Source organism: Diadema antillarum, unplaced genomic scaffold, assembly GCF_040938485.1.
Source record: "Diadema antillarum isolate AM-2024a unplaced genomic scaffold, OU_Dant_1.0 seq00000297_RagTag, whole genome shotgun sequence".
NCBI lineage: Eukaryota > Metazoa > Echinodermata > Echinoidea > Diadematoida > Diadematidae > Diadema > Diadema antillarum.
In genome coordinates this window covers 1552763-1577306 of record NW_027271320.1, presented here as the reverse complement: position 1 = coordinate 1577306, position 24544 = coordinate 1552763, and the positions used below count along the sequence as shown (strand labels likewise).

At 37.4% G+C, this 24544-nt stretch overlaps 2 protein-coding genes across 5 annotated transcripts in view; one reads left to right on the top strand and one right to left on the bottom strand.

The window, feature by feature from the left end:
- The window catches only part of LOC139730202 (rho family-interacting cell polarization regulator 2-like), a 158711-nt gene that overhangs the window by 68055 nt on the left and 66112 nt on the right, over positions 1-24544 (top strand). The window contains exon 1 of one of the 4 annotated variants that reach the window (XM_071641101.1): positions 20709-20757. The exons of the other annotated variants lie outside the window; for them this stretch is intronic. The gene's annotated coding sequence lies outside the window, so the exon portion shown is untranslated. Of the gene's footprint in view, positions 1-20708; positions 20758-24544 lie in introns of those variants that run through there. 4 annotated transcript variants of the gene reach the window in all.
- LOC139730196 (uncharacterized) lies at positions 7376-8830 on the bottom strand. The gene has a single exon (XM_071641092.1). The coding sequence runs from the start codon at positions 8806-8808 to the stop codon at positions 7555-7557; it is 1254 nt and encodes a 417-aa protein (XP_071497193.1). The 5' UTR covers positions 8809-8830; the 3' UTR covers positions 7376-7554.

Sequence of the window (24544 nt, the reverse complement as noted above, 5' to 3'; positions counted from 1 at the left end):
AACCGTGTGCAGTTGTAGTTTGTTGAGAAAAATAGTGATATCTCCTTGTATCTTAGGCTTTATTGTAAATCTTATATCATAGGATTTTTTTTTAATACAATTGACCTACAGGACCATGTAGGTCAGTTGTAACATTTTTGTTGTAACATTTTTGAAATCTTTGCTCCCAATGGTAAACAATACCTTTACCAGAATGATAAATGAAAAACATACAAACACACACACACACACACACACACACACACACACACAGTGATAACAAATAGAAACGAACATACATGTACGAAACAGATCAAATCAGCAGCAGGTCTTCACAGTGGGGTGTGATATGACAGAATGCTGATCATATACTTAGCCCTGCCATATCCATTAGCAAGCTAGTTGCCTCCCCCCACTTTTTTTTTTCTCTCTCTCAATCAATATTTTGGGGTTGGCATTATTGATTGTGCTTTTACTGGTCTGACCTCTACACTTTTTGTGACATTGACAAAGGGAATTTTGCTAAAGTACATCAATCAAGGAAATTTTAGTCCAGTACATGAAAAGACACTATTGTCATTTGTAGTAGTAGTAATAGCAGCAGAAACAGATGTACAATGTAAGTGTAGCAGTTGAAGAAGAATCATTGACACTGGAAATAATAGTAGTAACAGAAGTAGTAGTACGTGAAGAAATGATAAGTAGAAGTGGTAGTAGTAGAGGTAGTAATAATATTAGTATCAATAGTAGTATAGTAATAGTAGTAGTCGGAGGAGGAGGAGGAGGAGGAGGAGCTTGGAAAAGAAATAATAAGAGTAGTAGCAGTAGTAGTCGTATGCTATGATAGTAGTGGTGTAAGTACATTGGTAGTAGAAGCAGTAGCGGATGTTGTATTAAAAAAAAAAAAATAAGTGTGGAAGAGCAGAAACTTCAAGAGGCCATAAGTACTCATCGTGTAAAATTACCAGGTTTAGTCTGTTTTAATACACAGATCAAAAAGGACCCATAAAGATGAATACATATCAACTTGGAGAATGGCTGTACACACTCCTGCCTGCAGGGGGAGCTGTTCAGTTTTCATCATCCAACTAAATGAAAAATTCCATGAGTTCAGAAGCTGGTACATTGGCAAATGTGAGATAAAGTCTTACAATTAACCTTGGTGTTTGATATGCAGTCAACTCCCTGAAAATGAAACTGGAAGGAACCAAAAAAAAAGTGATTCACAAAATCCTGTGACTTTCCAATGATAGAAGTTGTCATGCACAGGAGGGTCTAAAGCCTGCTATTATTAACCCATTGAGGACGTACTGATTTTGCTACAACACGCATTTCCCATAGACACCTGCCCGAGTATACTCGGGACTCGTCCTCAACGGGTTAATAGTGGTTACAGCACAGCATTACTCTTTCTCTGTGAGATTGTGAAATAAATCATATTTTGTACAGGGTAGATCAGAAATCTAATGCATCTTTAATCATATACATGTTTCTCTCTTTTTATTGACGAACTGTGATACAGCCATATTGACAAAAAAAAAAGAAGTAATGAAAAATTTTTAACATACAGTGGTAATGTGACTGTAAACCGAGGCCAAGGCATATTTGATTTGATAAACCAGTTTAACCCGTTGAGGACAGACTGATTTTGCTACAATCGGGAATCATCCTCAATGGGATGAATGCATTCCTTTATAACAGAATAAGTATTTCCGTATAAAAAAAAAATGCTTACCTAGGGCTTCCCTACCACTTGCCCAACGTATCAATGATTAATGCATACAAAGTGCACTACAAGTTCAAGAATGCATGGAGCACAGGACGTCGTATATGGATGGAATACAATACCTTTTTTATTGGTCCTTGAAGGGAAAAAAGATCCATAAGTGTTCATAATATATACATAGTGAACTGGTCTATCTACTTATTAATCTTCAGTGGAAGATAGAGTGTGAATAATGATCGTCCATATAAGACAATGGGGGAAAACACATGCACTGTTCTTCCTTGTTAGACCTGAAAGTTCCACTCGACAAACGGGCGGATGTGCCCAAGTTGCACTTGGCCATTAGAGCCATTAATGCAGATTCGGGGATATAGAAATTCATTTTACTTTCATATGATTGACCCACAATATTCACCTCGCTGCCAGAATGTCTTATGTTACAAATGTGACAAGGGAAATTGCATGTAGCATAGGCCTAACCCTTCGCCCAAACTCAAGTTCAAGGTAAAAGAAAAATTACAATGGTAATGATGGTGATTATTATCATAACGATGCAATCATTATCGTCAACACCATAATCATTATCGTCAGCATGATAATCAATGTGATAGTAATGATGATAATTTTGGAAAGCATTATAGTTACACTGCCCAGTGTTAACAGTGTGTTGACTTGTTCTGCTGGCATCCACTCCAACTCAGGTACCATAGCCCATTCTCAACCTAGGCTTGATTAAGGCAATAAAAACAACAACAAAAACAACAACAAATTAGCATACCAACAAAGCACTGCTTTACAAACATGGAAGTAGCAAAATAAGTCCCAAATATTAAGGGGTTAAGCAAAATAGTTTATCCACACCCAAGCATAAAAGTGCTAGTTTAAAAAAGAAATACAATTTTCACATTGAAATCGAGGGTAGTCAAATTAGGGCAGTTTCAAGTACAACAATTTTGTGCACATACAGAGTGTGAACTCCAGTAACCCTTAGCCTTTTGAGCAAAGAACTCCATAAAGTCACCACCCCAGACCCAACAACTCACCATCACTCAAGCTTATTGATTGATTACCGTATTAGTCTCTGTATAACAGACCCTCTCTTGATTGATACACATGAGTCAAAGAACATGATCGGTTCTTCAGTGTTTCAGAATTTTTGTAGGATGCAGTGCTTCATGCAATAGTTTATATTTTCAATGTTATATATATATATATATATATATATATATATATATATATATATATATATTATCATGCAGTCTATGTCCTCATTTTGACTGATGAGAATGTTTTTACTTGCATCCAAAGACTGATTACTTAGACTAAAAGTGTACAATAAATTCACTTGGTATGAGTACCTGATCAATAAATTCCAAAGGTAAAAGGTGCACTTAGCTCAGAATAACAGTTCATTACAAAGCAACAAGAAAAGAGTACATCCTGCTTTTGATGATTAGTCTCTTCATCAGACTTTTGTTTTGTTTGTTTGGTTGGTTTCCCAAATTGAATTACTGCATACAGATACTAGACATCCACACTGTTTTTTTCCCCATTGAGATTGACGCATTTATTTTAATTTCATTTTCATGGCTCAGTTTCAAGAGCAATGTTAAAATTGTGATCAGAAACCCAGAGTGCCAGGTCAGCGGCTTTTCTTCAGATCTGTTCTTAAGCATTGTTCACATTGCTGTCTTAATGGGTATTTTCCGGTTTCTGGCTGTTGAGCAACTGCTGAAGATTGGAATATGAAAGATAAAAGCATGCATTAATATGAATATAGATTGATGTATTAGTGCGTGGATATACTAAAGTGGTGTATATATAAAGGATGAATATGAATCTAATAAACTAGAAATGTACATTTGGGTCCAAGAATAATATACTTGGGTGGTGTTATTTATATCAAATGTATTCATCAAAAATTTAAGGTTTAGAAACATAATGGTCATTATTTTTGTGCATTCCATCACATTATTCACTTAATTTCACTAGAAAATAAAAAGTATTTTGTGTATAATTACTTTGATATATAAAGGAAACCAAAAACCAAAAATATAAATGCAGATTGAAATAAAAGTAGCAATATTCAACAAATATGTTAAGGTTAAAGGAAAATTTAATAATCAATTTAATTATGATTTTTTTTTAAAGTTTTGGTGCTCTCATCACTGAAAAAGGAGACTACTACACCTCATGACATCATTATGAACCCCAATATAAAGTAAAAAGAAATGTATCATTATTGTCTCATTTCCTTCAAATTTTCGCTGATGTGTCCATTTTATATTGCTGCTTTCACCCAATTCATTATGTGGGTTTTGGTTTCCTTTAATCAGGGCTGATTCAACAGAAAAAAGTGGGTGTGATGTTTGATGACAGTGAAAGGAAATACAACTAATGAATGAGTGTAAAAATTAGGAAAAAAAAGAGTGGAAGTACAAGAAGAAATTAAGCCACAAGGTCATGATGTCAAGAGGTATAAGTAGGTGTTTATATGTACAAGCAGGCATAAAATTATACACACATATTTAGACACACACTCCCACAAAAGTGTGGGAGAGATAATAGAGAAAGAGAGCATCATAGAGAAATAAGGCATTAAGAATAGACATGATTCAAGTGAAATGCCACGAGGCTATTTATTGGCTCTGTGGCTGGTATGATAAAGTCTGTTGGTAATCAATCTTCTATTGCAGTAGCACGCTAGATTTCTCTTGGAGATAAAGACATGCCGTCTGTTGAGATCAAGAATATACACCTATCTCTTTTTCTTCTTATTGAGATCTCTGTGCGGTGTATTTGAAGGAATGTCATTTGGAAGTAGTACTTGAGAAATAACTGATTTCCAAGGTCGATTGCTTATCGTGGGCTGAATTACGATTCTGGTCCGAGTTTCCCTCTTGCAAAAAGCAACAAAAAGACACCTGTTTATCGATATCTATACACCAATCTACTATAACATGGTGAGTACATAATGATACCCTCTACTTTCCAAGTGTTAGGTCCTATACAATCATGGTCACCAAAGACGAGTGACTGATATTGTATGCACAGTGTGGAAGACAATTTCTAATCACTTCCTCAACAATAATCAAGTATAACCCTTTATGTGTTGGGGACTTTGGACATTGTGTACAATGTTAAGTGGTTTCTGTACCAATCAGCACTCACCTTACACAAAGAGATAAATGGCTTTACTCTCATGGATTGATTGCTTCAACTCATTATGTAAATGATACATTTATGCAGTGACTGTAGCCTTGAAAGATCAGTCCCATTCTAATAAAATAAACCAGCAATATTATAATGCAACAGGATACAACAAGTGAAACAAAATGCTCTTATCCTGATATTTAAGGATGATCAAATTGCTGATCATGTCAAAAAGTTAATATTCTATTTCTCTCTTTCTTTTCATTTTCATTTTGCTGATGCCGCCTGACTTGCTGTTGTTTTGCTGTTTGATCTCACCGCAACCAAATCATGCAGGTAAGTGATATCTCTGATCACACTTTCTTGAAGTTGGTAGCACACAGTTGCGCTATATTATTTTTATGGTGTTGTCAAGTGTTTGCATGTTTCTTTCAATGGTTTACTGAACGTGTAGTTCATCACCCGTTACATGTACAATTAAAGCCCTCCTGTCTGACACCCTGTTTTCACTGTAAGGCTGTCCCCAATTACCCACACTTTGTTTGTTTACACCAAAGATTTTCAGTCTGCCTTAATGAACACATTTCAACATTTAGACATAGTGATGCTTTCCATGTAAAAAAAAAGGAACAACTACAACAACAAAAACTATTTTTTTTCCGGATGAAATGCGCAAAGACTTGGTTGCTGTGAGAGATCCTGACTGACATGACAGTCACAAAGTGTCATCTTTTTGACTCATATTACGCGAGCTATAAGTAGAGTGCATTTGGTAAGCGATTTCATGCATGCTCAGAACAGTTCCCCCCCCCCCCCCCGAATGTCCCTGTAACAAAAGTCTAAAGCTCCCTTATATTGTGAGCAAGGGTAGCATACGGGAGGATTTGTGGTCAAACCTATTTCAGGGTTCATTTGAAATGCTGATACAAAATACTAATCCGAAACATAGTTTAGAGGGATACTGCTTATCCCTTTTGTTGTGTTTGGTTTGGTTTGGTATGTTTTTTTTTTTCAGCATGAGGAAGAGCTGACTTCTCAAACATGCACTGCGATGACAGTTAGTGTTGGAAGGAACCTTTCAGTGAACAATTTGTCAATGGGGTCATATTTGTTTCTAGATTAATTAATTATGACGACACCTTTGCCAAATCATTTGTATGATGCATTTGAACACCATTCATATGCTTAGAATAGTCCGTCATATCTTGATATCTCCTTTAGAATAGGCCACCACAATTTCATACTTGCCAACATTTTCATTTGAGAAAGCGGTAGAATCCAGGATGCTGCGAGCAGTGCTAGCTTGAATGCTAATTAAATCTTTCAAAAGCGGTAGTCTACCGCCAAATGCGGTAGAGTTGGCAAGTATGCAATTTTTAATGGTGTCTTAACACGGTGATGATTGCACATTCTGGATGACATAACAGAACACAATTCTTCATGAACGATCGAAGCTCCATACACATGAATGCAGTTGTTATCATTATCTCATTGTAACAAATATTTCATCAAACAGGCATCGTAATCCATTGAAGATGAAATCATTTTGTTATTTTACCAACACATGCCTCCCATAGACCCCTGCCCAAGTATCCTTGGGATTTGTCTTCAATAACTTAACACTGTTTTATTACTTGATCTTACCATCATATTTTTTATACTTCATATTGATTAATCTAAAGTCAACTATTGTAGTTAGCATTGTCATGTTATTTCAATAAAGACATATTCAAGACATATGCAGTGGGATGTTTACAAACCTGTCTGTAAAGACCCACCACCCACTATAAAGACTGTTGTTTTTTTATATGAAATATACATCCAGTGATTTTTTTTTTCTATAAATAGGGCTTATGACACTGTGCTTAGGCATTGTAACTTGGACTGAAGAATGTTCCAAAACACATTCCTTATCAATCAATATATAGATTTTTCTTTTCACATGTACAGGTGTTTTCAACAAATAACTATGTTCGTTGCGATTCTATGTAAAAACCTTGAGTGGTGACATTACCCTCTTTACAAGCTCTAAATGGATTGTGCACAAACTCAAGTTAAAACTCATGTTATTTGTGGACAGTTTTGTTTTTTCTTTCTTTCTAAAATCACCCTTGTGCAAGGTGTTGAATTGCCATGAGAGTACAAGATGTAAATGTTCAAGGTGCAGACAAATGTCCTGAAAAAGTAGATATATATTATGAATAGATTAATCACAAATGACAAATACATTTCTGTTGAAGACTTCTTGGCAATATTCCTGCTTCTTTACTCTGTTATGTTTTTGATCTTTTTATGATAACTTGATAGAATGATATGCATTGAACTTTGGAATATATAAAAAAAACCTCTTGTTTATAGCATATCCGCAGATTTTTTGCCTGGCAAATCTTGTATATTCTCAGAAATGCGAAGGGTCTATACCGTATCTTGTAGTGTTATGGGAAAGATTGATCTGAATGTAGGTTGATGATATCTCTGACACTAAAATGTTATTAATTGTTAAGTGAAATTATAGCAATACCAAAGACCAGTAGTGAGTTGTGCCAATCTATAAAGCAAACCAAGTTGGAGGGTAGATAAATATGGACAGAAAGGGCTGCATGTTATTTCTCAGACACAGTGGAGACTTAAGGATGTGTTATTGTTAGTCACACTCTCTGTGAGCAGTTCTTTTTCTTGCATAGAGCAAGTGGAGATCATGCTTTAGGCACTGGAACTCGAAGGAAGTAGAGCTTGTTGCGGTGAGCGAAAGCCAGGGTGTTTGGTGCCAAGCACACCAAGTAGCACCAGGAGGTCAAGAAGGAGACCTTCTCTGAGAGTTGGAACTCCTGGAGGACCACTTCCTCCTGGAGATGGGTCCCCCACAGGGTGTAGACCACCACCATCAGTTTCCTGGAGGATTCAGCGACCCGCGCCACAAAGACCCTGTTTCTCCCATCAGTGGCGGCATACAGGTACTCCCCATTATGGCTGGCCCTTACTGATCTGCCGAGTCGACCGTCGCCATCAAAGACCGTTACTGTGCTTGGGAGGATGTCGCAGGTGCTTGTTACCATCAATCCAGAGTCAGTAACGCAGATCTGTCGCGGCGTGAGCTCTGAGGTGGATATGATTCGGCGGGCGTTGGCGCTCCCCAGGTGATAGACAAAGATGGAGCTGTTGCCATTGACGAGGTAGATGTTGTCCCAATGGTCGGTGCTAATCTTGCAGGAATCAAAGCCAGTCTGACATCGAAACCGCAAGTTTGTTGGGGTGCCATCCGCGTTGTACACTCTGAGGTCACCACCATGCGACACAACAGATCGGCCATCAGATAGGAAAGCGGTGTCTGAGGCCATCTTAACCCGACCCTTGAGATGGCTGTATATTACTCCTGATGCAGTGACTATGCTGCAACCCACATCGTAGTTGTTGTAAGTAACAGTGACTCTCTCGTGGGAAACTGCTGCCATTCCTTCAACATCATACGGGAGTGACACTACTTTGATGAGAGTCAGTGATTTCTTGCATGGGGGTGAAGGCACTTGAAGGTAAGAGTTGTGTCTTCGTACTTGGATGCTGTCAGGATCAACATCATTTTTAGATGCATCTATGGGAGGTGGGAATGTAATTATATCATCAACCTGTACCATTTGTCTCTCTTTTGGGGAAATTTTCACCTGCACTTGTGGTGTATCTGTGGCAGTCTTCGTCTCCAAGTTGACCAAATGTAACTTTCCAATATCCAGGAAGTCTTTATCTGCTGGATAGAATTTTGCCTCAAGAGCAGTTTCTTTGATATGGTCAGTGACAGCACTGACGTCTCTCCGAAGGAGATTGTCTAGGTCATTGGAAATAAGGGTGGTGGTGATCACACCTCCTTGGTCAAAGGGACCATCCCGTTGATGACCACGCATGAGGGTCATACAATTGGTCATCTCCTGCAGCATGTTCCTATAACAGTCTCCCATCTCTGTGAGTCTGTCAGTCAGGTTTTGCTTCAGCGCTGCAACCTCATCCAGGAGCGAAGACATTCTGTCCTGTAGAACCTTAACTTTGCCTTCAAAGACCTCTTGGATCTTCCCCTCCAGATCCCCCATGCACTTGTGGACTTGCCTTTGCTGTGACTCAGTTGCTTCAATGTTCAGCACTAGAAGATCTTTTCTCTCGGCAAATCGCTGTTCGAAATCCTCCGATGTGTGGTGCATTTGCATGCTAACCCACTGATCTCTTGTCTGCTCCGTGAACATTAGATGATTGGAACCTTTCTGATCGCCAGGTCTAGGAAAATGATCCTTTAGGGTGTTGGTGTTGACGGCACTCTGAAAAATGTCATCTGCACTTTGTTCAGTGCCTTGGCTGCTGACTATATTGTGCTTGGCAGTACCCGAGAGCCTGTCTAGGTGCTTGGAGCAGCAAACTTCACACATGAAGATGCAGCAGTCAGTACAGAAGAACGAAGAGGAGGTGTCCCGGCAGGAGGTGCACAGACGGTGGTCATTCCCCACTCCTCTACCTGACTGGACCTGTCCACTCCCAGCCATGTCCTGTAGTGGAATATCCAGAGGATGATCTTGTTCCTCTGCAGTGTTCTTTGTGCAGGTAGGACACAATGCGTCGCTCGAGAGATCCTGGCTATGGTGACTCTGGCAAAGGGACATCCGGCAGGACTTGTGCTGACATGCAGGGATCACGGCATCTCTTGAACTGTTACGGCAGAGTTGACACATGAGGGACAGTGATGTCTTCTCTGCAGTCATTTTTCCTCAAGACTGTAAATTCTTTCTGTCGATATGAAGAAACAACACACAAAAACAAAATAGTTATGCTATGTGTAATCTTTTCTTTTCATTCTTACTCTTGTTCCTATTGAAAAAATAAGAAGGCATTCATAATTTGAAGAGTTTGTTTGCAAAAACCAATAAGTCCATATTTGCCAAATGAAGATATTTGCGATTAAATGTCAAGAAAAATAAAGAGAATAATAAGAACATTTTTGCTTCTTTTTACCATAACTTAAAAAAATATACCTTTATATGAAGTGACCAATATATCATTTAAAAGGTATTATTTTATACTTTATGACAGAGATCGTACTTCAAAATCTTCAAAAGTGGTCTTATTGGTTTTTGCAAACAAACCCTTCATTTTTATAATGAAGAATCAATCAAAATTTAAAAAAAACTTAAAGAATGAAGACTAATTGATGAAAATAGCCATCTCCCGATTGAATAAGACTTGTCTTTTCTCCATATCAGAACCCAAAGTCTTTAGTTGGCAAAGTTTAACAGAAGGGAAGTGTATTCATTTTGGAAATATGACTGTGATTGACCACAGAAAAAGAATAAGAAATTGAAGAAGAAGAAGCAGTATGGGACAGCTCAAACAACACACAAAGTGGAGCCCAAATATCATCTGGCACGGCTGCGGGGTACTGAAATTAGTGACTTTCTTTTTTTCTTTTTTTTTTGATAATCATGGTAATGTGCCGTGAATTTTTTTTTAGTAGTGGATATACCTTTAATTACTCTAACAACAACCTCAAATCTAGCCTAAAATCCACTCATGGAGATACATTATGAAATTTAAAAAAATAAATAAATAAAATGCAAAGTGAAACAGCACAACTAAAATTCTGGAGATGTTGCTGCAACTTTGACTCATTGAAGACAAGCCCTGAGAAATACTACAGCAGGTGACTATGGGAAATGTGGGGTAGAGCCAATCAATCCATCCTCAACGGGTATAGTAGTAGTGTCTAACCCCCAGGAGTTGTATAACTTGCATAGTGTTCGATCAGCACTATGACAGACATCACAAATTGTCCTTGGTACTACATGAAAGCAGTATTTCTAGACAGAAAATGAATGTTCACATGACTGTAATCTAACGAAAGAGAGAGAAACAGAGAGAGAGAGAGAGGGAGAGAGAGAGAGAGAAACAAATGTCTTGCTTTGGAAGCATGCCCCAGAAAATAATGGTTCAGAAAAACTGGTAACATTTCAATTTTGGTTTCGTTTCAAAATGTTGACTATACAAATCTAGGTAAAGAAAAGATTGCTTTCCCAGGTAAGACAAACTGTAACAATTTGAGTCGAGTCAACCAGGGGCCCGTTTCATCAAAACTTGTTATTAGTGACAACTGTCACATTTCTATGACAAATTTTCACTCGGCCAATCAGATGCAAGGATTTCAGTAGCTTGTCATATCTATGACAACCTGTCACTGATGACAAGTTTTATGAAACGCCCCCCCCCCCCCCCCCCCCCATTGATACATTTCGGCCCCTTTCCACAGGGAATCCTAATCTGCGACTTTTTTTTTGCGTGTGGGCTCTAAGCTGGTGGGGTTATAATATGTGAGTATAATATGTGTGTGTATGTGTGCATGAACGTGTGTGTGAATATGTTGTATGTAAATCACACACACACACACACACACACACACACACATTCACTCACACACACATGGTTTCCAATACATAAGCAATCCTGTGATATAAAATATTACAGAAATATTATGAGAAATATCCACTTACCTCCCTCTCCCTCCTTGTGTTAAAGACGCAATTGCGGCTTCTAATGACAGAATAGAGTCGTATCATATCACATATGATCTTTTTTTTTCGTGGATGCTACTCCGCGGCAATGTCTGTTGTCTGCGGATGGTTTCGCTAACACCAGGAAGTAGCACAGCTGTATAGGAAGAGATCCTTCTGAGAAGTGCATGTGACTCTCCATGAACACTGCATAAATTGGAAGCATCTTTATATAATGCCAAAGCACACGGGCCATGCAAGTGAATTTAAATTATCTTGTACAAATTGTCACCCTACCTCACTTTGTCCCGCAGTTTCATTTTCACTTTTGTCAGCGCTGACGTGACAGGCGTTATTATCTTTGGAGTGACTCGATCTAGAGTACATCATAAATTGTTAAGTAGGTTATGACAGTAATGACAGCTAGATTGTCAAATGAACAGCTTTGTTTCATGCAGTTTCTGGAGCAGTAGTCTTATGACAAGCTGGCTGGCCATTTCTGAATCCTTTCTTGTTGTCTTTGCTATTTATTAAAGGGAGTCTCTTTTTTTTCCAATCACAATATGCAGTGTTGTAAAATAAAAGTAAGATTCAGATAGATATATTAACAGGGTTAGATGTCAGTATGCTTCTTCTCTATGATCTGCTACTGGGGCAACTGCACTGAACTGGGGAAGGAGAGTATGAATGAAGAAATGTACAGGCGAGGACCTAAGGGGGAAAAAAGTGAATCGCAGCCTGGTGAGAAGACTATTGAAGAGCTCTCTAAAGTAAACCATGTCAGATGTGTTTTATGATACCTGTTGTGTACCAATAAGCCTACGTCAGACATCTTTATGTATGGAGTTCACTGCTCTGTCCTGCAAACAAACCTTTGCATAATCATGTTTACCCTGTTATCTCTTGTTTATTCTACTGCAATTTTTCTGCATTTTTCGTATAGCGTGATTTTCTGGTTCATTCAAAGTGCAATATGTGCGCAATCAGTGGACTGAAATGAAAGTGCATTATTTATATGCACTTTTGGTTATAATGTTTTATGTGCCATTTGGATTGTAGCGGAAGTTTAATGTTATTGGATAGAAACATGATTCAGTCTTGTGTAAGCAAATGTTTCAAATTCCACATGTAGATTAGGACTCTGTTGCGTGTAGTAGACTGCAATTTAACCTCATCAACAAGACAAAAAAGGAAAAGAGTGTTTTGGTGTCATGCACTGTATTCCGGGTGGGTTCCTGTTTCTGCACAGGAAATAGACGAAAGAGCGAATCAAGTTTGTCCAAACATGGAGCTATGTGTAAACAAGCGTGCCAGTTTGAAATAAGAATTATATATAGTCATCCACAATGGAGGAGGAAATTGGTGTCATTAAGGGCTTGGAATGTGAGTGGAAATATTTTTTGTCAACAGTGCACAGTGTCAAGGAGGAAGTCCTGTCGGAAGTTACCAGGCTTCAAAGTTTGTTTTCCCTCCTTTTTTAACCCATAACCACCCATTGGTTTTTGTGCAGTGCCCACCTCCTCTCATTGGAGAAAACTGCAATGCAAAATCCCTCTATTTAGCTGTGGGTATTTTAAAGACAGATTGACTTGGGAAGTTATAGAAATTAACCATCCACTGGACCGGGCATAACTTGCATGTATTGCTGCAATGTCTTAACCAGTTGAAGACGAGTCCCGAGTGTACTTGAGCAGGACTGGGTGTCTATGGAAAATGCATGTTGTAGCAGAATCAGCTCATCCTCAATGGGTTAAAGTTAAAAGCATAATTTACCATTTGAAGAGTTTGTTCGCAAACACCTTTAAGTCCATTTTTTAAGATTTTGAAGTATGATCTCTGTCATAAAGTACAAAATAATACCTTTTAAATGATATATTGGTCACTACATATAAAGGTACATTTTTGAAGTTATGGTCAAAAGAAGCAAAACTTTTCTTATTGTTCTGTTTATTTTTCTTGACCTTTAATCACAACTATCTCCATTTGGCAAATATGGACTTATCGGTTCTTGCGAACAAACTCTTCATTTGCAGATGAAACAAAAACTCAGCATGAGTGCTTTAAAATAGTTCTAAAATGTGAGTTAGGGATAGAAACAACCACTGTAAAAGAATTGAATCCGTATCACGATGATAACTACCAGTGAAATGCACAAAATGTAAACAATAGTTATAATAAGATATGTTTCCAGACTTAACCATCGACAGCTATGGTTTATTAAGAAAAACACTGATATCTCCTTATATTTTAGGCTTTATTTTGAAGATTTTATATGGTAGGATGTTTTGTGATACAACAGACCTACACACATGCATCAAATGTGATAACTTGAAAACCATTTAAATCACTGCTCCCAGAAGGTAAACTGGACATTTAACATATCAGTAAGTTATTATAACAGTATCAGTAGTTAATCCTCATACTAGAAAAAGATGCATTCCATTTCTTTATCACATTTTTTTCTTTTTTTTTAAACAATGATTGGCATATGATGTCACTGGCAGAATCGTGGTTTAAAATGCTATTATTTGTTTGTTTGTTTTCTTTTGCCTGTTTTTACTGGCACATCCAAGTACTATAAAAGTGGATATTTTCGTGTGACTAATTTTTCGCGTTTTTAATTCCGCGGAATCAAGACATCACGCACAGGCACATATGGCAAGCAAAAATATTCGCGTGCTTTTATTTTCGCGCTAGTTTCTGGTTGCGCGAAATGCGCGAAAATTTGAACACCGCGAAAATTTCCACTTTTACAGTAGTCTGGAGGAAAATTTCAGAAAAATGACACATATTCTGATATTCATTTGGCCATGTAGGAGATGTTAAGGTTATTATAAATCAGCACAAATCCAATCAACATGCATCTGTGTCATATAGTTCATTCAAATGCATGAATACTCCAAGAAATCCCAAGGTGTTTAAGTGATGAACTATGGCCATTGTGCTGTTGAAGTACTGTTTGAAAATATTTCTGGGTTATAAAATCAGGGTTGCATGGTGCATTCGTCGCTGGAGCGACAAGACCTCGTATCTGAAATTTTGGTGAAAATGACTTTTTTTGGATTAATGGTCAGATAATCAGTTATTGTGACATCCTGTCCAAATCCTAGCTGTTTTACCCCCAAAATGAAGCCACCGCGGCATGTCAAAGGAAAGACTCTCCCATTTGATATAGTGCTTTGACTGCCATGTTTTTTGGCTCTCTTGAACATTTGACATTTTGCAGATATGAGGTCTTGTCACCCCAGCGACAATATTGTACTACATGAAACAAGTGAAGATACCGCAGTCCATTTTTGAAGATTTTGAAGTATGGTCTCTGTCATAAAGTACAGAATGATACCTTTAAATGATATATTGGTCACTAAATATAAAGGTACATTTTTGAAGTTATGGTCAAAAGAAGCAACAATTTTCTTATTGTTCTCTTTATTTTTCTTGACCTTTAATCGCAAATATCTCCATTTGACAAATATGGACTTATCGCTTTTTGCAAACAAACTCTTCAAGTGTTTCTTATATTATATAGTGTAGATAAAAAGATATGGGGAAAATAGAGCTGAAATTGAATAATGAGTTGTGAGTAATGAGTTACTTTAAAGCAAGATGTTTTCACACGCATGCTTTTAACCTGTCGAGGAGGGGCTAATTTTGCTACAACACACATTTCCCATAGACCCTTGCCCGAATATACTTGGGACTCATCCTCCACGGGTCAATATCTCAGATGAATTTTCACACGCAATGTTTGCTCTGAGATTGCCTGTTGACAAACTTGAACAGCGCCATCTTTTGTTGAAAACCTTATAATGTTCTCTCCACTCAGTTCTCCCCAAACCAGGAGTCTAGTCGGCTTTTTTCCTCTGTTACACTATAACCCGTCTTTTCAATTATATTCAAATATACAATGAGGAGTTTGATTGGAAATCAGGTTAAAGGTATAGTTCACCTTTGGGAGCATGTGATTTACAAAATGTTCAAGATCTCACATTTGATCCATATGTGTAAGTAAGTTGTATCACAAAACATCCTACCAAAATTTGGGATTAAGCATAAAATACAAATACAAATACATATTTTTCTCAAGAAACCCTAACTGTAGACAGTTTAGTCAAGAAACATGTTTGATAATAACAATTTTTTATATTTTGTATATTTAACAATACTTAACATTGATAAGATTATACTGATTCAAATTCATACATTGGTTGTTTCTAGCCATTACTCATATTGTAGACCTATTTGAAGCACTAAAGCTGGGTTTTTGTTTCATCTGCAAATGGGAAATTACGTCTTTAAGCATTGTTTTCAAACATTTTAAAGTAAATCTATTATCAGATAAGGAGAGCAAAATAAAATCTTTCCTGTGACACCTCATCTTCTCCATAAGATGTATTGTTTTGGGGGTTACCAAATAAAAGTACAAATATATGCAATATTTTCATATTCTCTCTTTTTTTTTTTACTGCTCTGATTGCATGTATAGGCCCTATTACATATCAATAGAAATAAATGTGTTCCTTTTGCTATCAAGCTCCTCATATCTCCATACATAGCTGCTAAACTTCAAGGGCAGGTTTTTTTTGTGTGTGTGTGTTGTTTCTGTTATTAAGTCCTGCTGGCATTCAATGCAATAGGCGGACAGCAGCTAAAATGTGCATTATATCTTTGCGAATCTTAGCTTCACGGCCTCACACATTTTGCAAAAGGTACGTGTACATGCCCCCAAATATTTCTGGTCCTGCAATATGTAGGCCAATGTAATAGCATATAATATGTATTATGTAGAGAGAGAGAGGGAGATATTGTTTAAAAAAATAAAGATTGTTCCATTATTTGCAGCATGACAGACAATCTGCCTATTGGGATTGAAGATGTGAAGACTTTAGACAATGGGGGGGGGGGGTTAAATGATGTACAAAAGGCACTATGAAACTGGAAAATATTTCACGAGGAACCAAGATTCACGAAAAAAAAAAATGCATTTGAGAGTTTGTTTGTTTGTTTGTTCTGTTGTTTTTGTCTATTCAATGTATTAAATGCCAGTACAATGCTGTAACAGTCCACCATCATGGTAAGCAATATGCAAAAGGTTTATGCCACGAAATAGCCAGTCGCTCAAATTTCTACAAAATGTTAATGTCACAAATGCTTTTGGTTTTGCAGTACATTGCAGTAGACACTGCAGCCATTTTCCACCAGCCAATTTCCAATGCTCCCACCAAAAAGACAGAAGTAAAACAACTTTCACCTGCAGCTCATTTTTTTTTCCTTGTTAGTGTTGTCAATGTAGATTCCCTCTTCCATATATCATCAAACATATCAGCTTTTTATTTTTGGAGGGGGGGGGGTTCTGTTCTTTTGTCCCTTTTGATCCCCTCTGCCAACCCCCATATCACTTGACATTATGCCCCCTGGGTAAAGTCTGGCTCTGTGCTGAGATGACCTTTCATGATCCTCGCACCCAATCCCAAGCCAATCCTAGCTACCTTTTATTATTTTTTCTCTTCTCTCTCTCTCTCTCTTTCTCTCTCTCTGCCAAACCGCCCCCCCAAAAAAAAAGAAATATATGAGTGAGTCATTGAGGCTATAAATAACCACATGACTCAACAAACAAACAAACAATCATACTCTCTCCCTCTCTCTCTTCTTCTTCTTCTTCTTTTATTTCCCTCTCTTTATAAATGGCAAAAAAATTCTATATATTTTGTTTCACATGCTTCATCTGTATTTTTTTTTCATCTTGTTTTATCCTGTGCCCTTTGTCCTGAAGTGTGATATCATGTGTGACTACTACCGTACTTCTATGTAGATGATTTGAATGGATGGATTTTTGTGCAATTTGTAACATGAACCGCAAGCAGGGGAGACACGATTTGTCATTCTGAATGACATGCCCATGTTTTTGTTTTTGTTCTGGAGGATTCAGATTGTCTCTTGTGACTTATGCAATGTCAAAAGGTCTGATATTGTGACACGGGGATGAGTGGTGCTAGTAAGGGAAGATATTTTTTGTTTGTTTGCATTTGGGGGTGTTGTCCCTAGAAATATGATTTACAACTTTGGTATGGACAGGAGTGTCTGCGATTAATAGATGCACTCTACTCATTCGTTTGTAGCTCAATGTTTGCTACAATAGTGAGGCACCATAGCTTTGAGTTTGCCATCAGAGAACTTTGAAAAAGGAGAACATGTCATTTATAACATTTGAAACCATATCATTAAAAGTAGATTACTCAATATCTGTTATGCATTTAAAGAGATCTAGAGAGAGTTATATCAAAGGAGATATGTTTCTCTTTCTCAGTGATGAGATGGAAAAGGCCTAAAATGAAGCTATCCAAAAGACATGCTAATGTTTAAATGAAATTCAGAAGAATTCTGAAGCTGCAGTCATGCATAAACATGATATAGTAAACTTACCTGAATATGAGAGTGAAATAGATAGATAGATAGATAGATAGATAGATAGATAGATAGATAGATAGATAGATATAGATAGATAGATAGATAGATAGATAGATAGACAGACAGTTAAATAGATAGATAGATAGATATAGATACATAGATAGATAGATAGATAGATAAATGAATATATAGATAGATAGATAGATAGATAAATAGATAGATAGATAGATAAATAGATAGATATATAGATAGATAGATATAGATAGATAAATAGATAGATAGATAGATAGATAGATAGATAGATAGATAGATAGATATAGATAGATAGATCTATAGATAGATAGATCTATAGATAGATAGATAGATCTATAGATAGATAGATAGATAGATAGATAGATAGATAGATAGATAGGGAGAAAGAGACAGAAGAGAGAAAAGTGTTTGTACCAGTCAGTATACATACATACATACAAAAAATATGTTACAACTGAAGAGATTATGGAAGGCAACAAAAAAGTTCAGTGCCTTTTCCTTTTTGTCTCTCCTTTATCTCTTCCTCTATTTACTTGCTGGTTCTTATTCATCTTCTTCCCTTTTCTGAGATTTATACAACATGTATTTCTGAGGATGCCAAAGAAAATGAATTCAGTTCCCTTTATCAGAACAAGTTTGCAAAGTAGAAGAAAATAGTATACAAAAACTATGAGTCATCGGTGCAGAGGCCATGGGAGACTTTGACTTCTGATAAAGTGGGGAGGCAGGTTTTATCCAGTCAGGAGATGGGTGTTATCAGGGAACATGAGCAGTGGCCTCTGATTGGTCAAAAAAAGTAAGCAATTCAGCCAAGGGCGGGACTTCAAGTGTTTACACCACATGTGGGAATAAGGGTGAGTCATCCTCATGCATATTCATAGTGGAATGTCCTGATTGGGTGGAGCCATGCTCCCTAGTCTTTGAGACCAGACTCCGGTCTACACAAATTTGCATTAGTCTGTGTTTCATTGCAATGAATGAAACCAATCAGCAGACACAAACTTCGGGATGCCAGTTGTCAGGCCAAAGACTGACTGTAGGCTCTGGTATAGTGTTAAAGGTCAGGCCCTTTTTTGTTGGGGGTGGGGGGAGAAAGAAATATATAGATGTATTTCAGATTCTCTCTTTTTTCTAAATGGCATTTATGAAACATAAAACATAGAATTTGTCCCTATTTTTTTAATGAAATCAATGTTTTCATGATAAATTTATGTGCATGTGTGTGTGTGTGTTTAACCCTTTAAGACTAGTCCCAAGTGAACTCGGGCAGATGTCTATAGGGAAATGCTTGTTATAGCAAAATCGTTTGGCCTCAATGGGTTAATATACGCGATTAGGCTCTCCTCACCCCATTGCCTCCATCCCAGTCATTCTCCTATAGTGGAAGATGGATGCCAAAGTTTTTATTTGTCATATGTAATTATAGTTGTAGAAATGAAATGCTTTGAAGTCAATTTTCTGTTTGTTTTATTTTGTATCTTTTAATGCGAGTTGGAAATATCCATCCACGGACAGCGATATCGCTTAGCACTTTTATGTGATTTCGCACATGAAATGAAATCACATTTTATGTGATTTCGCACTACATAAATATTGTTTATTATTGTTATTATTGTTATTATTATTATCATTATTATTGATAATATCATTAATAGAGCTCTGTATGCACAGCTGTGGACTGACACATGGAAATTGTGTCTGAAACTATAGACTACAGATTTAATTTCTTATGATCTTGTACCAGGATTTATAATCAGTGTTTAATAAAAAGGAAACGAATTGAACAAAGATGTTTAGATACTGCATGGAGAGAAAAAAAAAAATATTGAGCATTAACCTGGTTACAGTGAAGAGTGCAGATTTGATAATCCTTGATGGTCATTTTAATTAAGGGTCCTAGATGACAGACTAACAGGTGTCTACTCTCTTTTTATAGCCAAATTGACCCAAGACAAAGCACCTAGTGGACAGTGAAAGCTGTGGTCAGTCTTGTATACTTTCTCCCTTTTTGTATTTTCATGTGTGCCAGTGCTTTTGAGTGACCATAGATCCTGTGTGTGAGTGAGTGTGTGTGTTCAATAGGTGTGGGGAAGGGGGAGTGTGTGATTGTTAATGAAAATGGGTCTTTAAGAAACAGAATAGAGCAGCAAGGGAGGTCTGTTTGTGTGCGACTTTTGTGTATGTCCACTTCACAAGATATGCATGATCAGTCCCGGAGTCCACTGACTACATGTACGTCACACAGACCACACTTCCTTTTACAGAAGGACCTGTATAGATGTACTAATGACCCTGTGTGTGTGTGTAGGTGTGTGTGTGTGTGGATAGGAGGACTGCGTGAGAGGATTTGTGTGTTGTTGCTGGGTACGCTTTGTGTGGAGTTCACTTCCCTCCGCACTCACTGTGCGTTCCTGTTGCGTGAGGCGTATAACACAGAGGAACTACGTCCCTCCTACATTTGTTTCTGATAAATGGTGTGTATTGATCGGTAGCTGTACGCACCCACCACCACCGTCATATACCGACTATCAGTTCGCTCACTGTCCCCCGCTCTCCCCCGCACACACGTCAGTCGGACACACGCACGAATCACATGTAGATAGAAGGAGAAAAAAACACGAGTGTGGAGATGACATGGAGGTCTTGTATCTGGACTCTTGGGGAATTTCTCATGGATTCTTATAATTGGATGTATCTGCCTCCTACCCCCTGATCTTGAATCTCCAGTCTGCTGTAGCATATCTAGTTTCCCTCGTACCACACAAGTAAAGGTGGTTGGGAGTAGACTGTACTTCAGCATCACACAAGCCTCGTGCCTGTGTAGTTAGTATAAGGCGTTGGGAAGTGGCGGAGCACGGAATTTTCTCTTTTTTGTTTTATATCGAGGAGGAGAGAGGGAGAGAGAGAGGTCGTTCACTCCGTCCAACGTGGAACCACTGAGTAAGTGTAAGGCTGTGAATCATTCATGCTTTCCTGTGTCTTTACAGAGTGTGAGAACTTTATCTCATTGCATTCACATACATACAAGTTGTAATATATGATTGTGTTTTTATATATTTGTTAGTTCATTAGGCTGTTTAGCATCTTGTGTGCATAAATCATTATTACTGTATACCCCATATGTCTGTTATCAATGACCAGTATTATAGATGATACAGAGCGCATACCACATGATGTAGGCCTACATCATATTCTGTGCATGGAAGAGCTGGACAGCTAACACATATTTTTCCCTACTTGCCCTACAATGGTATACTGGCAACGGCATATCTGTTTCCTTTGCCCAAACAGTGAATTTTAGTTGACCTTTGCAAGGGGAGGGACAAGTTTGTAATATAAAGCAACGAAAAAAAAAAAAACAACAACAACAACATTCAGACACTTGTCACTAAATGGATTCCATAATTACATTTCATAGACTAAATTTTCATCCTCTTCTCCATGTGTTTTTAACCCCCTCCCCCCCCCCCCCCCCCCCCCCCGGAAAAAAAAAGAGAATAAAAAAAAAAAAAATGCACTGTAGTTTCTGTCAAAACAAATGTGATAGGAGAGACCCATGCTTGCTACTTTATTCTAATGATCACCAGTAGTACTACCACTTGTCCAGGAAACGAGAGCCCTTGTGTTATCAAAATATTTGTTGCATGTGGAAATATTCTATTCTCTAGTATAGTGACTGTACCTCTTGTTCTGGCGGTAGTGAAAATACTAGATAATCTAGTCGATTTCAAATAATATTTTGAATAAAATGATAATGATGATTAATGTAATAGTGTTACTTCTCAACAACAAAATACTACAGTTCTACTTCATGCTACTGCTACTCAGTTCCTGTTTACCATTGATACAGTAGCATCGTGGTTCTTTTATTGTGTGTGCAGTAATGTTTTCTTCTATCATAAGCTCCAGTGAATTGCTTTAGGCGATTTTTTTTTTTTTACTTTGTATATTCTGCTTTTTATGTTGTTTTGTGCATTTTTATGACATTACTATGTGGGAGTCAAAGACAGAAAGATCTAAACAAAAGGCAGATAGTGGAATGTCAAATATGTACAACTGTGAGAAACTGACGCTGGTGCAAATATGCGAGGCAGGCCGCAATCAACTTCGGCGGAAAGCAAATAAATATTGATTGGTGACTCACAAAAACATCACCGCTGCGAACTTTACGGATGCAGCACACATTGTCACTGTGTCGTGGCTGTGTTATTGAAAAGGATGAGTGTTTGAAGTTTGATTCGGTTTGAGTTGAAAATGCATAAATTTCAAATTCTGTGATCTCTGGAGAAATGAATGTCTCCATGTTTGCTTTTGCCTACGTTTTTGTTTTAGTTTTTTTCAAGCACGTAGGCCTATAGAGTTAAAATGTCATGTGAGATTTACATCCTGTGTATAATGCAGCATTGATGTGTACCTTGTACGTACAAACTACAACTGTACATACATGAATTGCTTTACACAGTAACAGGTAAACTGTATGCATTTTCTCTTTACTCTAGGCCTATATAGATTAGATTTTTAAAAATGTAGGAAGTTGCAATTTAGTACAATAAAGGGTGGAGGGATGTTTGTTGTTGTGTGTGTGTGTGAAGCTGTTGTTTCCTTCCATTTTTTTTTCTTTTTTTTTTTTTCCTTTTTTTTTTTTTGGGGGGGGGGGACAATTTGATTTTTCTCTCTAGATGTCTTGACCATAATATAAATAGGCCTACATTTCCCTGTAAAACTTTGTATAAATAGTGTTTCATTTTTTTAGCACTTTCCAAGTCTGTGTTGTCATCGGGCTTATCTTGTGTAAAGTCTTTATTTCATTGGGGTGTTACCATTCAATTTATAGACTATTAGATTCAGAATTGCACTTTTTTTTTCAAAGAAATTGTGCATAATTATGATGAAGCTGCTCGTATTTCCTGAGGAGTTTTCCAATTCTAAAGTAATTTCAAGCTTTTTTCCAATTGGTGTCTAAGCATGTAATGCATTGGTAGATGCAAGGATAAAGTGTATAATTCAAACTCACATGTTATCATGGTTAGCTCCTTGTTTGTATTTAAACCATTGAGGATGAGTCCCGAGTATACTTGGGCAGGTGTCTGTGGGAAATGCATGTTGCAGCAAAATCAGTCCATCCTCAATGGGTTAAAATTATCATTTTGCCGGGTATGTACATTGATGAGTCTGCCAAGAGTAATATGCATGGAGATTAATTTTTGTGACAAATGACACCTCCACAGTGTCAGATGTGTTGTTTATGAATACCAATCCAGCGAGTCATGTTTTCAGTGTTCACCCACCGTACCAGTACAACTTGTGGGTATTTATGTGGAAATTAAAGGATATCATATGGCGATGAAGTTCAATGTAGATTTGATTATGTGTGGTTATCATTCTTTTAACTTTACAGATCAAAACAATAATTTCATCGAATTACAACATTGGTGAACTGAAATCTATGGCACTCCATATCATTATGACAAAGAGGACAGTGAGCTACATTACATGTAATTTACTTGCAATACATATATAAAAATGGCAGACATCTCTGGTCCTACCTTTAGCTTTGCAATAGACTGCTTGAATAGAAATTGCCTGCTGTACTGAAATTTGAATCTTCTTACTATTCAATGCTTGTCAGTTTCAGCTCCAAAAAGAAATCAAAATGAAACAAACAAACAAACAAAAGAATGATTACCTAAATTATAACATCTTTTTGATAAGACTTACAAGAGAACGTACAGTGTACATATATTGCTGCTTGTGGAGCTAAGTTTTGAGAAGTAGGCCTACAGTTTGCGTGAGAAATGTCTAATTCCCCCTTTAATTCTCATACAGTGTAAATGTGAAAATGAGAGGGCTCCAGAGGAAGCTGACCAGTGTCTAGGGGATATGGATAGTCCGGCGACATAAGTAGGACAAGGTATGGATGTTATTAGCTTACAGGATATCTGGTCTTTAACGGACAAATCACATCCAGGCCATCTCTAATGTACATGGAGTCTGGATTAATCTGTGAAGCTGTAGCAGGGCTTGCTTTCCATGCCTGAAGTGTGTGCATGTTTTATGCATGCCATGAAGTTGGGACAAGTTTAAATGCATGTACCAGTTCTCTCCATCATGTGTGTGCGAACCGTGTAGGCAGAACATATTTAAAGACATGGTCAGTGTTCTTTACTGCAGATGTTGCTCTTCTTTTAGATTTCTTGTTTGTATTGTCATGAAATCATGTGGAACATTTGTTTTTTGTTAACGAGTTGAGGATGGACTGATTTTGCTGCAACACGCATTTCCCATAGACACCTGCCCGAGTATACTCGGAACTCGTCCTCAACGGGTTACTGGTTTGTTTAGCAGAGCGAGTGCTTAGCGGGTTATATTTTACTTACTTTCTACTGTTTGTCAATTGCAATCCATTTTATTTGTTAAGATTGTTGTTGTTGTTGTTGTTGTTGTTGTTGTTGTTGTTGTTGTTGTTGTTGATATATTTCATCTAGCTACACCTCAAAAAAATGTAGTCTGGTCTTACATTTTATATTTATAAAAACTTGATGGCTTCTAGTTTAATTTTGACTCAATAGAAAAACTGTCTTTCTGAATTTCAGTCGACTGAGCACTATCAAAGCGTATCATAAATACATAGCAAGTCTGTAGTGGAATGATGGATTTTTAACCCTCTCTGTATCAGGGATTTTGGATTTTGGATAGTGTGTACAATGCTATAGGGTTTTCTGTGTCA